Source organism: Centrocercus urophasianus, unplaced genomic scaffold (assembly GCF_019232065.1).
Source record: "Centrocercus urophasianus isolate 14NV4802_14NV808 unplaced genomic scaffold, USGS_Curo_1.0 seq_11, whole genome shotgun sequence".
Lineage (NCBI taxonomy): Eukaryota > Metazoa > Chordata > Aves > Galliformes > Phasianidae > Centrocercus > Centrocercus urophasianus.
In genome coordinates this window covers 74,431,152-74,444,924 of record NW_024884253.1, presented here as the reverse complement: position 1 = coordinate 74,444,924, position 13,773 = coordinate 74,431,152, and the positions used below count along the sequence as shown (strand labels likewise).

At 33.2% G+C, this 13,773-nt stretch overlaps 1 protein-coding gene across 3 annotated transcripts in view; it reads left to right on the top strand.

The window, feature by feature from the left end:
* The window catches only part of LOC122171857 (cadherin-9), a 61,796-nt gene that overhangs the window by 24,325 nt on the left and 23,698 nt on the right, over positions 1-13,773 (top strand). For 2 of the 3 annotated variants that reach the window (XM_042839654.1, XM_042839655.1), the window contains exon 3: positions 11,536-11,655. The exons of the other annotated variant lie outside the window; for it this stretch is intronic. In XM_042839654.1, coding sequence (XP_042695588.1) covers positions 11,536-11,655 — 120 coding nt within the window. The remainder of the gene's footprint in view (positions 1-11,535; positions 11,656-13,773) is intronic. 3 annotated transcript variants of the gene reach the window in all.

Below are 13,773 nucleotides of genomic sequence, written 5' to 3'. Positions count from 1 at the left end.
CACAGGATCATACTGTCATTTTTACTGTTGTACTCTGTATACTGCAACATCAGTTACACAATGGTTGTTTTAGAAATTCCAGTATCATTGTTCACCCTTTCTTTATTGTTTATTTGTAATATTAAGTATCACAATTACCAATGATTTTCTTAATAGGACTACATTCTGATATTTATTTTAGTTACATTGCTTGTTCAGTGTCATATAATCATAAAACCACATTTCTCACAGTTTGCTATTTCATATTGGAATACCTTACAAGACCAAATGGAGCTGACAGTTTATTAAAGAAAAACAGAACAAACAAACAAAACTATCAACTATAACAACAACAAAAACTAAACAAAACACAGCAAGCATCTTATTTTCTATTTTAGAATTTGCTCATGTCAGTAAGCATTAATCTATAGATCTGTATAAATGACTTAATGGAGGCAGTTTTTTTCTTCCATTTTTCAGCCGGAAACAGTGATATTTTCTTTCTGCGTCTTTTTTCTGGTTTCAGATGTTTATAAATAAATGTGTGGATGATGGTCTTGATTTTGCTGTAATCTGACTAAAACTATTTTACTAACCTGCAATAATATGTTCTTGCTTACATTTTATCCTGATTTACATACTTATTATTTATTTTAAGAAACATTAATTTCATAAATTTACTCTTTCTTTTGTTGAAAGGAGTATTTTTCCTTATAAGTATATGTTTAAGAAGTAATAAAGAAGACAAATCTTACAAGGGTAGAACAGCATATGGGAATTGTTGGGATATATATGTATGTATATGAAGGTGGAGAGAAAATTGAAATAAAACCTTCTATAAATTTTGGAAAATTTCCTTGTAAATCACCAGATAAATCATTATTCCCTTACAGTTTATATAGAATATATTACTGTTTCATTTGAAAGAACTGAGAAGCACTGCATATTCAGAAAAATGAGGGACAAAAATCGGTGTTAATAAGATTCAAATCAGTGCCTCTGAAGAATTTAAATTATTCTCAAGCTTAAGATGTACAAAACATTTTCACATTACAGATAAGGAATTTTCAAGATATAAACAAAAGAAGCAACTCTTTTACTGTATCTCTGCTCCTAACTTTCTTGACTTATGCCTCATCTGCTCTCTAAACTAAGAAAATAAAACTTAAACAGATAATCATAAGAAAAAATAAATGAATTCATCCTCACTACTAGTTTCACTACTTTGATCCCCAGATAAGTTCACATAAGGTTAGACTTGTGTCAGAAACTGTTCATGAAGTGGCAGGAGTGTGCAAGTGCAAAATAAAGCAGGAAAAACAGGAGAGACTGCTTCACAGATAAACTAAAAATTTCTTTCTCTATTCCATTTTCTTTGTCTTCTAAATCCTTGGATCTTCTTAACATGTTATTGTTACGTTATTTTATTTTATTTTATTGTGATTCCTTATGATACTACAACAGGGATACTATGTCATCCCTTGCAAGGAATGCAGGAGGAAAACGAAAGCCATCAACTAACTCCCTACCAAAAATAACTGTCTTGGTGCTAGAAATGGGGCTTTTGTAGAACTGCTGTCAGAAAGGAAAGGTAACTGGCTCTTGCTTTAAACACAGTGAAGCTTAGATACTTTTCAGATATCTTTTCTGTGAAAACTGAGCTTTTTAACCTTCCCTAAGCTCCTATTTGCATCTACCTGCTCATTTTTCATGATCTAAGTTATTTCTTACAGGAAGAGATAAGATGAGGGCAGTTCTAATGCAGCAATTAGTAGAAAAGACAAATATTAAAGTACTTCATAGGGCTCTAGGCTTTGTAAATTGCCTGGCCTACGCTTGGAAGATGCAATGAAAACTTTAATCTCTGTGTGTTTCAATTTCCCACCAGTCAAAGGAAGACTACATATGTTCATCTGCTGCTGCAGCAATGAACATTTCTCAGAGTGACTGTCTTTGTGCCAAGGGGAATTTTCAGTCCTGCTCCAAAAGAAATGTAGTTCCCTTTTATCTCTCTTTGAAATTATTCAGTACAATACTATTCACTTGGCTACTTTATTGCAACCATTTTATTATTTCCCATTATCTATGTACATTAAAAAAAAAAGAAAAAGAGTAAGCTCAAGACTAGAGAATGAAATTAGTGTTAAAATTGCTTGCATCATACCCACACTAAAAATTGCTTGATGTGTCCATCTTACTTCCATTTACTTCCGTAGTTATTCAGTGTAACACTCCAATCTCTGAACAAAAGCCTAACGGGTCTGAATCCTTGACATCAGTGCTTCTTCTCACACTGCAACACAGTACAGTAGGATATGTTCTGCATACCTAGTGATGTTTTCTTTTAGATAGGGTGCTCAAATGAGGTCCTTTCACCTATCACATCCCCACAAGTAAAATGTAGAAATCTCAATGACATTCTGAAAACAGAAAGGAGAAGCCATGCTGCTTCAGCCAGTACATGTAAAAACTTATGTCTTTTATACAGCATTTAATAAAAAAATGAATTACTATTCACAGCCACGTGCAATCTGTTTTCAGAGCTATGAAAAATACCAAATCCTATACTTGATGTCAGTTTCCAGGCACCAAATTTTCTCATTTATCTGCTGTTACATGTACAGATAATTTTGCTTCTTTTAAGACAGGCTGCAGTGTAACAGGTGCAATGAGACCTCATTTATATGACCCACATTGGAGTTTGCAGCAATTGAACTGCTTGTGCAAAGGATTGGCATAACTAGGATGAATTAGAATGGATAAGATTAGGAACACCTATGCCTCTATCAGAAGCAACACATTAAATATAACACAGGTGTGCAACAATCTTTGTTGAAGCTAAAACACAGAAAACATTAAAATAAGCAAGTTAAGAGTAGACAAGTAATCTGTTGTCTAAACGTAGGTTTCTTTAAATAGAAATGACAGCATTAATACTTCTATTTACATCACACAAATCCACAGGTTTTCTTGTTTCTTTTTTTCACACCATACAGTTAAGCCAATTAAGTAATTCTAGGTGCCCAAAAAATATCTTCCTTTAAATGATTTATGAGAATGAGATTTCTCAAGTAGACAAAGAGATCTAAATCAAGAATTGGAGTTGACTAGGTCAGAGTTAAATCAGCTTGAGAATTGTCTATATGCACCATTAAACAAATTTACAAACTGTATTTAGAAGTATTATTTCATTTTTTGTTCTTTTAAAACATAAGGGTAAACCTCTGGGATGTTCACTCAGTCTAATCTCATGAACACAGAAGCTTTCAATCCTTTTTAGAAGCAAAGACAGCTTTCTGGATGCTTGAGTATGCATTTTAGTTGCTAATGCTATGCAGCTGAGTGTAAAATGTCAGGCTTAGTTTTTGAAATAATGCTAACATGTGACTGTCTTTTGAAAGTAAAACACAAAGATAGTTGCTTTTTTTTTTTTTTTTCCAAGAGACTTCTCAAGAACTGTTAAATATTTCCAGAACATGTAAGACTCCACAACCTCTTTGGGCAGCTTGCTTTACTGCTCTGCTACCCTCAAAGTAAATAAGCTTTTTTCTCATATTCAAAAGGAGCTTCCTGTGTTCCAGTCTGTGCCCAAATACTCCTTGTCCTGTCTCTCAACACCACTGAAAAAAAGAAGAAAACTTCTGCATGTGAATCATTTGGTAGATATTTTAACTCTTTTGAAAATAAATGAAATGTCTGAAAATGATAACATTAAATTCTTGTGACTTAACACCTCCTAAAATTTTACTTTAATTTTGAGGCTTTTTATCTGCATGTACACACACACATACACATTGTACTCACATCTATAGTCATTAAGATAGAATCATGCAGGTTCTAAAATTGTTTTGTTTTTGTCTAAAAACAGTATCATAGAAACATAGAATGGCTTCGGTTGGAAAGAACATCAAAGATCATCAAGCTCCAGCCCCCCTGCCACAGGCAGGCCCATCAGCACTACCTTCACAGTCAAAATAGAGATTAACACTCAGTTTTTGATCACGTTTGTCTGTGGAACTGGAAAAGGCTAGAAACTGTTCAGATTTTTATCTACTTGTATTACAGAAGTATTTTGAAGATACACATGAGATTCTCTTCCTCTAAATAGAAATCTACAGTAAAGAAGCTGCAAAATCTAATAAAGAAATACAAAAGCCAAGCTCAAAATGAGAGGGAAAATGAAAGATAAAATGGAAGCTAAACAGATTCTTCCTGAAAAGTTACACATCTTTCTGCACTACAGTGTAAAATATAGAAATGTACGGGCTTATACAGAGGAAACTCTAAATGTAGTCCTAAAAAGTGACAAATTTTAAAACCTGTTTCTTTTGTCTGTTGAGTTTTAAGTGAAGACTTAAGTTACAGACTTAATGGAGTCCCCAGGTAACTTCTTTGTAGGGGAAAAAAAAGCCAGTAAAGCAGAAAGCTCTTCATGAATAATTAAATTAAGGGCATTCTTTAGTCTGTGCTTCATGAAGAAGGTCTTGACAATAGAGAAGAAATATTATCCTTGTGATTATTTTATTATTTTATAATTTAGAAAATATAAATAGCCTTGAATACAGGATTGAAACTGCTATTCATTATCAGGATTTTTAATAAATAGGTAAGGTATTGCAACATTTTTGAACTACAACTTCTACTGCCAGGATCAAGGGGGAGACAGCTCTTTCCAAATTTCTCATATGAACAGCTGAAAAAGTTGTTTCTCCCTTTTAGGGTATTCCAGGAACTAAGGTGAGGCAAAATGGGCAAGATTCACAACTCTAACCTTTTTAAAAAAACAGGACTTTAAGGAATTTTTAAGTGATGGAATAGCTGTTTGACTTGCCATGAATGGCACTTGTTAGTCGGTAAACCTGGTGTGTTTTCACACACTCTGTAAAGGCATTCCAGACAAACATAAATAATTGAGGTAATTATTTGGCATTTTATGGTATTACCTGTTGCACATATTAGTTTTAATTATAACTGGAAAACTTGAAATATACATAGCATCGCCAAGCCCAGAAAAACGCAGCTGATGAGTTTCATCTTCATTTTGATTAGAAATTTTAATGATAATATTGAATTTGTGGGTTTATTTATTTATTTCCTTATTGGTTTTTGTTTGTTTGTTTGTTCGTTTTTGTGTGTGTGAGGTTTTTTTTGTTTTCATTTGTTGGACTGAAGATACTTGCTCTGCCCGAATGTCTGCTAATTCATTGTAAGTGCATAAAGCATATCTAACAAATGTAAAAGAATTCTAAGAAGCAGTTCATTAATTATGGGTGACAGATCACTTTATCTCATTATTTTAGGAAATGCAGTGTAAGAGGAAATCAACATTAACACTTGAAAGAGTCTAACTACTCATTACTGTCATTTGATGACATCAATATTGTTTCAGAAATGATTTTCTTCATGGTGAGAGGAAAAAAAGAATAAATTCCTCAAAGGGTAAACATCCAGTCTTGTTCACCCACCAATACTTCAAACTATTTCTCATTCTTTTTACTATTTTCCACTTCTTATTTTGTCCATAAAAGTTTTCAAATTCTCATGCAGAGCATCTGATGCACTTTGCAGTCACAATTACTAGCACAGAAAAACTAAAGTTACTATATCAAGAGATTGAACAGCAGGAGGGCAAGGGCTAGAGGCTTTGCTCAGTTTTCCCATTCTTTCCAGCTCAATTCAGACATTATTTTGCAATGGTATATGTTTTGTATTCACTGTCAAAAGCTTGTAGCCCACACAGCATTTCAAAAGGTTAGACAGAGTAGTTTAGCAACATTGCATCTTTCTGTGCAGTCAAACAATCTTTAGCACATACTTTAATGCAAGTCCTGATAATGCACTGTAAAATGTAAATAGATTTTATTGTAGAAAAGGGAGCACAGAACAAAATCCCAAAGCATCAAAACAAGAAATGATGACAATATCCCTCTTATGTTTATATAATACAAGGGATTGTTTCAAGAGTGAACCTGTCTAAGAATAGTATCTCATATTTTGGAAATGAGTAGTAAGGCCCATTTGTCTTACTGGTCTGGAAGGAGAGCGAAAGGAAAATAATTCTGAGAAAGGAAGCTATTCTTCTTATCATAGCTTGGTTTTCCTGCATCTCTCAGAAATTACTTTCAGTGACTCTAGCACAGATTACTGTGTCCATGGAAGATCAGTAGACTGTGATATCAAAGGTAGAGTACCCATCTACTGGAGTTAGCACATCAGCTGACTTCTGGATCAATCATTATGTGAGATTATTTACATGATAATATGGGACAGCATATATTCAATGTAATGAAATGTCACCTCAAGTCTGTTGTTGGGCTATTAAAAATAATTAGTTGGGTAAAAAGAAGTCTGCATCTTCTTTGTGTGTGTTTGTTGTTACTTTTTTTACTGCCTTGCTTTTAATACATATTTTAGCTCACCACGTATTACTGAACCACATTTTAAGTTCTTTCTTAATTTTCCATGTAATGTTATTGTTGCTGTTGTTCCTTTGGGTACAGTTTCACAGTTTCCTTATTTCTTCTAGTTAGTTTTGTTTGTTTTTCTCAGTTATGCCCATTTATTACTCTTCTAACTTCGGATCTTTTATACTTTTTTCCTGTTGATGCTCTTTTTCTGCTTATACTCTTCCGTTCCTCTTGCTTTAACAAATCTTTCATGCTTCTACCCTTTTTGCCCTTTCTGTATCAAAGAAAAAGCAGTCTAGCAGAATCTCTCCTAAACTGGGGTCATGTAGTAAAGAGCAAAGTTCACTTGCAATTCCATGTTCTTTCAGCTTTCTAGGTAGTATTCGCCTTCCAACCAAACATGAAGGTTAGGTCTCAGCTGTGTTTATTCCTACAGGAATGTGATCCACTCCAACTGATAATCTAATGAGATCTTGGTGATAAATTCTGTGGATCCTTATTTTTTTAAGTCCTAGACATTGCTTTATGACTGCCTGTAGTTCATAATTTTTTCCAGTATATTGCCTACACAGAGATTCTATCTATTCAAATAGAATAACCTGCTCTCAAAACTGAAAGTTGTTTACTATACTTTAGTATTTCTGTAGCTCACTTAAAATAAAAATGTTACTCATGTCTTACGGTAGTGGCATTTCTCTTGCATGTCCAGATGAAAACATACCTGGATTCACGCTGTCTGAGCAAGCTATCTATCCACTAATCTTCTATAGGATTTTAATGAAACAAAATTCTTACTTTTGACTGCAGAGATTTTCTAGGCCTTTCCCAAATCTTTTCAGCTTGTGACAGTTCTCCTCCTCCTCTAAAATCTTATCTCCATGAATAAACTTGATGAAGAGCAGTCTGTCATTGTACTTGAAAACAGGAAGCGTGCACAAGAACTTCTCCTTTAGAGAAACAAAGTCTTTCCTGCCTCTCCACTTACTCCAGCTGGCCTTCTATTTCTGAAAATGAAACAGTCTTTCTGCTTTGAGTGGAGCTTTCTTTTGAACATAGCTACGGAAAAAAAAGAAAAAAAGAAAAAAAAAAGAAAAAAAAATTATGTGTAAAAATCAGAACCATCTGATAATGTAAAAATATTCTTTTTCAGCATTTTCAGGTTTTTTCATGTGAAATGACTTCTTGCAGTCTTTATATTGGAAGATCAAAGTCTAAACCAAACACTATTTTTTTCCTTGTAATCAAAAGTTGGAATAGATCTGAAATCGTATTTCTATCAAAAAAGTCAAGAATTAAAGAATCAAAGAATCAAATTGAAAATGCACACTGAAGCTACAGAATCCCTATTGGAAAGGAGATTTCCTCGTTCTGAATGATATTTAAACCCCTGTACGTCACTTGGATTCTGCTTTGATAGAGGAGTCTTGAAATGCACTGTGTTAAGAATATAATGTGCTCATTTGCTTTGTCCAAAAGGAAGGTCACAAAGAAGTTATCAACTAATTAACATTTTCAAATAGACACAGATACATCCTTCTGATTGTCAGAAGCTGTTTTAATTCATATCAGCTGAGCCAAGAAGGAACAAGGGCATATTGGAGAGTAATATTTTACATAAAAATAAAGTTATACCTAGCTCATTCAGTAGAAGACCTCTTGGACTATAGCAGTCTTCTGTGGGATGTGCACACACACCATATAAAACATTCTGGTGTCATATTATGAGACCTTCTTTAACAGGAAATCTTTCGAGGACCTAAGACTACATATACCCCAAACACATTAAGGATAATTCAGAAAAGCATTCTCATTTCAACAGCTTTTTCGAATTTATATCTCATTCTTCATGAGTTTTGGCCATCCGTGGAACTCTGTTCAGGCACTGTCCTAGATATGGAGTGATGCTCTCTCTAATTCAAATTTCTTTTTTGGACTCCACATTCTTGCATGCACTCAGATATAAAAACACACATGAACATTTGTTATTGTTATTATTTCTTAGATGACTATTGAAGCAATTTGCACATTTTGTCCAGTATCTTTGCTGTGTGGTGGGTTTCACCTTGGATAGCTTCTGGACACCAGCCCAACTACTCTCTCAACTCACTACTCACTACTCCTCAACAGGGTACGGAAAAAAGAAAAATGGAAAATACTGTTTGTTAAAATAATCACCAATTGCCATCACAGACAACAAAAGGCCCTTAGGAAAGGGTAATTTAATTTATTGCTAATTAAAAGGTGTAGAACGATGAGAAACAAAGCCAAAAGCTAAAATACTCCCTACCCTCCAGGATTAATTTAATTCCTTCATTCTCTGTTCTGTTTCTTCCTCACTGTGTTCAAGCTGGCAGCTGCAGAAGCATCTCAAAAAATGTCTAGTATAGCAGCCTAGTATAGCCTAATATAACAGTGAGGAAAAAGACTTCTTGTGAATTAATCTGGACATTAAAAAAAAAAATTGAAAATCCACATTTATCATTTGGGTGAGGGTGAGTAAAGGTCATAACTGATTTAGGTCAAAAAAACATCCAAACCATTTCTACAACTTTGCCAATTTATTTGTTGATAGCTTTGAGTTACTTCAGTATATTCCTTTTCTGTTTGGATTTCTAAACATAGAAACTGAGAGAAATTTCCTCCTCAGAAAAATAGCTATGCAAGCACTGCCTACAGTCCATGAATATTCTCTTTTCTAACACAGCATTCTGTTGGTAGAGAAGAAAACAAACTGCTTGCTGATACTAAATTTTCTGAGGACATATTTCTGTTATTCATGTCCCTTAGTGGTACTGTTAGCTTACTGGCAAGGTGTAGGTGTTTTAACACTATTGTTTAGTCACTCCATGAATTCAAATAAATGAAAGAAAACATAAATATTTTGTAAACTTAATGATATCTACATCAGATATGCTTGATTTGTTTGGTAGTGACCTCTATGTTTTCTATAGGGTTATAGCTTTTGTGTTCTCCTCAGCAGCCTTCCTACATGGCATTTGAGACTCAACAAACAAAAATGTACAGTCCACGGAGAGAAAGACAGAAATTTCCACAAAACTGACTAAAGCAGTGGAATGCCTTTGTTGAAAGAAAATGTTATCCTTGTAACAGTCTTCAGTATTCTATTTCTTTTTTCTTTTTTTTCAGATGAACAAGAAAGCAGGGGAAAAAAAAGTTAATGTGCATTCAATTTTTATGACCATACTCTGTCTCAGTCCCAAGGCTGGGAATAGGCATGAGCTTTAATTTATCTATTGCTGTTTTTTTTTTTTTTTTTAAAGCAGATGGATCTTATGGAATTTTGCAAAGAATACTTTTTATTTTACACCCAGATAAACAGTTCAGCTGAACACTATTAGTGATAAAATTGTCCCTAAACAGGATTATTTTCATAGTTCGCCTTGGCACACAGGCAACCTCTGTATAACTAGCCAAAAATAATCTAGATTGCTAACTGCAAAAAGCTTCTTTAGTGTTTGATGCATTGTGACAAAGCCTTTTTTCAACCTCATTCTACTGATTCTACGTTGCAGGGAAAGAAGTATTCCTCCCCTCTAGTTATTCTGTTATAACTACCTAATAATAGTAATAACTATATAATAGTAATACCTAATATAACTAACTGTTGTATTTTGATAACCTGAAATAGAAAGGACAGTTACTCTTATGTAGGTAAAATTATGTGCAAACTCTTGTTACGTACTATGAGGAAAGAGATACATATAACAGGACTTAACATGCTCCCATGTTTCTGCGTACCCTAGTCCCTCATATATACGGTATGGCCAAAGTAGAAATCATGCACTTCAACATCTCACATGACTGAACATCTTTTATAGCTGAACACCAATTTTATAGTTCAGGAAGGCTACCTGACCACAAGTTATTGGAATGAACTCCAATCTAAAGTGTCTAAGAGTAAATTAAAAAAAAGAGGATAGGAAGTGATTTCATTTAAGTGGACTGAACTCACTTGACCTTTATTTTTTTTAAATAAGAAAAGTGAGATATACCAACAATACTTATCCAGAAGCACAGTAAAGAGCTTCTTCTCAGTCAGTCATCAGCCCTTGATAAGAAGCTAAAGATCTTTACAGTTTCAGTTGTTAGACTGCCTCCATATGTGCAGAAATTTGTCAGCTCAAGATTAGGTTAGCAAAATGCATACTGATGTCTTGAAAATTGCTTAGAAATAAAAGCTTGAGAAGATTTATATATATGTATGTAATATTCTAAAAATATTATGTTTTAACAGTTATTGTATAGGGTTGTATAGGGCTTTATAAAAGCTTTCATTTGCTTCTAAACCATGAATTACACACAGTGAATTGTCTCCGTTTTTTTTTTTTTTTTAAATCTCATATAACCTATTCTCTCATTGTGATCAGAGGACCTCAGGAAAAAGTTTTTATTCAAAATAAATATTTATTTAAAAAATTGTAGTTATGGTTTAACAGAAATTATTTGCCAGATAGTTGGATAATTTTAATAAGGATGAAAAAAGTGCATCATATGATTTTGCAAAATGTAACTAATTTTTAAAAAGTCTTTAAAATTTTTTTAAAAATTAGATTGAGACAGAATTTTTTTTAGGTTTGACCAGATATTTTGAGGTTGTCTTCTAAACAGAAAATCAAGTTAGTGTATTATTTAAGCCGAACTTGAAAGTCATAATAGTATTTTTCACATAGTAGATTCCTATTTTTTAAGCGTACAGTCTCTACTGAGGCCATGTTACACCAAAAGGCCACCTTTAAAACTATTCAATTTCAAGAAAAAAATTAGTGTTTTACTGTTTTTCAAAGGATGTGCCATTCCCTGTAAATTTCTAATGCTTATCTGAATCACAGAATCACAGAATCACAGAATGGACAGGATTGAAAAGGACCTCAAGGATCATGAATCTCCAACCCCACTGCCACATGCAGGGCCACCAACCTCCAATCATGGAGTTTAAGTGATACTGATTTTAGTTTTAGTCATAGGGAAGATATGACTTATTTTACTTTTTGCCTGAGGATGATAGTACTGGATTTATCTATCAGATGTTGACTTTTTACTGAATCCAGTTCTGAAAATACTACATATGATTTCTAAGAAATACATGCCTTCTTAGAATTCTTTAATTCCTTGTTTGGTGCCCATTTAGGTACATCTGTTATTCAAGTGACAGCCACAGATGCTGATGATGCCAACTACGGAAATAGTGCCAAAGTGGTGTACAGTATTCTTCAGGGACAGCCATATTTCTCAGTGGATCCAGAAACAGGTTAGCAACTCACAAGGTTCTGGTTTTTGAAATGACAGAGAGTAGATACAGGGATGAAGATATTTTTCACTTTTATTTGAATATTGTGTGATATAACTTGACATAAAGCAGATAATCTTTTTACAAACGGAAGTTGTAATCCACAAAAGTATAACTTTTCTTAAAATAAAATTGGTTTGGAAGAATAATTTCATTGTTTGATATCAATACGATTTATGGAAGACAATTGTTAACTCTAAGGTCAATCGTTTAGAGTGTAGATTATTGGAAGGGGCTCAAAGATTCATGTTTTAAAAGTTTGTTTTACACCAGTTTCTGGGATTTTATCTGGTTCATCTCTAAATGTATGCATATATATAAATATGTGTATATGTAGATATACATATGCATATGCACACATGGAAAATTTCAGACCATGAGATAAAAAAGTATCTCCAGAGGTAAATAAACTATCCTTAAAAGTTTGTGACAGATTCTTGTTAAATTACAATTTTTATGTCAAAAAGTTTTTTGAAGCTATACTCTGACTCCAGCAGAATTGAAATAAGAACCGTTAGTACATTACTTAGGGCCTTAAAGCATAAGGAGAAATCCTTTTCACTGTTATATAAGAAAAGGTCAAGCAAAGGAAGAAAGACTCATATGAACTTTGGTTAATAACTTTGGTTAATAACTTTGGTTCTTTGGTTATCAACAAAGAACAGACTTTAATTTTTTAAATTTTTTATTTTTATTTTTATTTTCTTTAATTTCAAGAAGAATACTAATACAGCACTGGGTTTCAAAGGCATACATTTTTCCTGTACTTTTACCATGGGCCACAAAATTGTGGCCCCATAAAACATCAAATCAACAAAAAAAAGCTACTGAAATCAAAAAGAAACAGTTCATATCAACACATATAAAACTTTTCATGCATTGCACTACCATGTTTCTGCGTATCATCAAATTCATTCTGGTATAAGTATCCAAAATTTAAGTGAAATTTTTTCCAGAGTCCATGAAGTTCCTAGTCTAATGGGCATGCTCAGATTATGGCTAATTTACTTTTGAAACAATTACTTTTTTGCAATTCAGCAAGGCCATTATAGCCATTATATATAGGATAATAAGAGAGAATAATGTGGAATGAAGTTTGTTTCTTTTTCTCCACATGTTCTTAACTTTACCATACAGAAGCAAGGGAAAAGGACAATGATAGTTCATTAACCAAGGCTAGCAGGTGTTGAAGAAGGTGGACAGTTTGGGGAATATCTGAGAGCTCATCTTTGATTTTGTGATTACCTTTATTTTTATCCATTTTTCTTTTTAATATTACACTCATTAACATGCTGAGTTATGGTAGGTAGAACCCAGTAACTCTGAATCGGATATAAATGCCATAACTATACTAGAGAATTTTGGCTTTTGTTTTTTTTGTCTTGTTTCACTATCTTTTTGGGAGGGGGAACTCTATAGATTTAAGAAACAAACAAAAATACACGTAATGGTAATGAGTTCCTTCCTCTGAAAAAGAAAAGGAAGGCATTTGAATCCCCCAAGGGAAAAAAAGAAACTGTATTTAAATTCTTCCACTTCAACAGAGAAAGTAATCATCACTTCAGTCCTGCAGAACCACTATATTTTAAATAAAAACGAAACAAAACAAAAAAAAAAACAAAAAACAACAGCAACAACAAAAAACACCACCCAGCAACTCTGCTTCTATTCTAAAATATGCATAATGGAAAGACTGTTTGTGTTCTGGATCTCAAGATTTTTTTGATCTTTCTTCAGGGTAGGAGATTTTTATTTTTATTTTATCACCTGAGATTTTTGTGTGCTATGTAAAAATGTTTTCCAACATTAGCTTTATAGTCTTTTCCAATTCTTCATTAGCTATAGTCCTGGTTGACTACCATTGCCCTCACTGGTCTTTAAAATCTATGGATCTATTAAAGTTTGAAATAATGAAACCAGGACATGACAGAGTTCATCATTAGGCCATAATATCAAGCCCTCTACAGGGATGCAAATTTCGTATTGCATTAAAATAATAGCTGTGGATGGCAGCTGAAAAAAAGTTTATTAGTTCAACAAACATAATTTTGCCACTGAAAGAAATACTAATTTAGAATA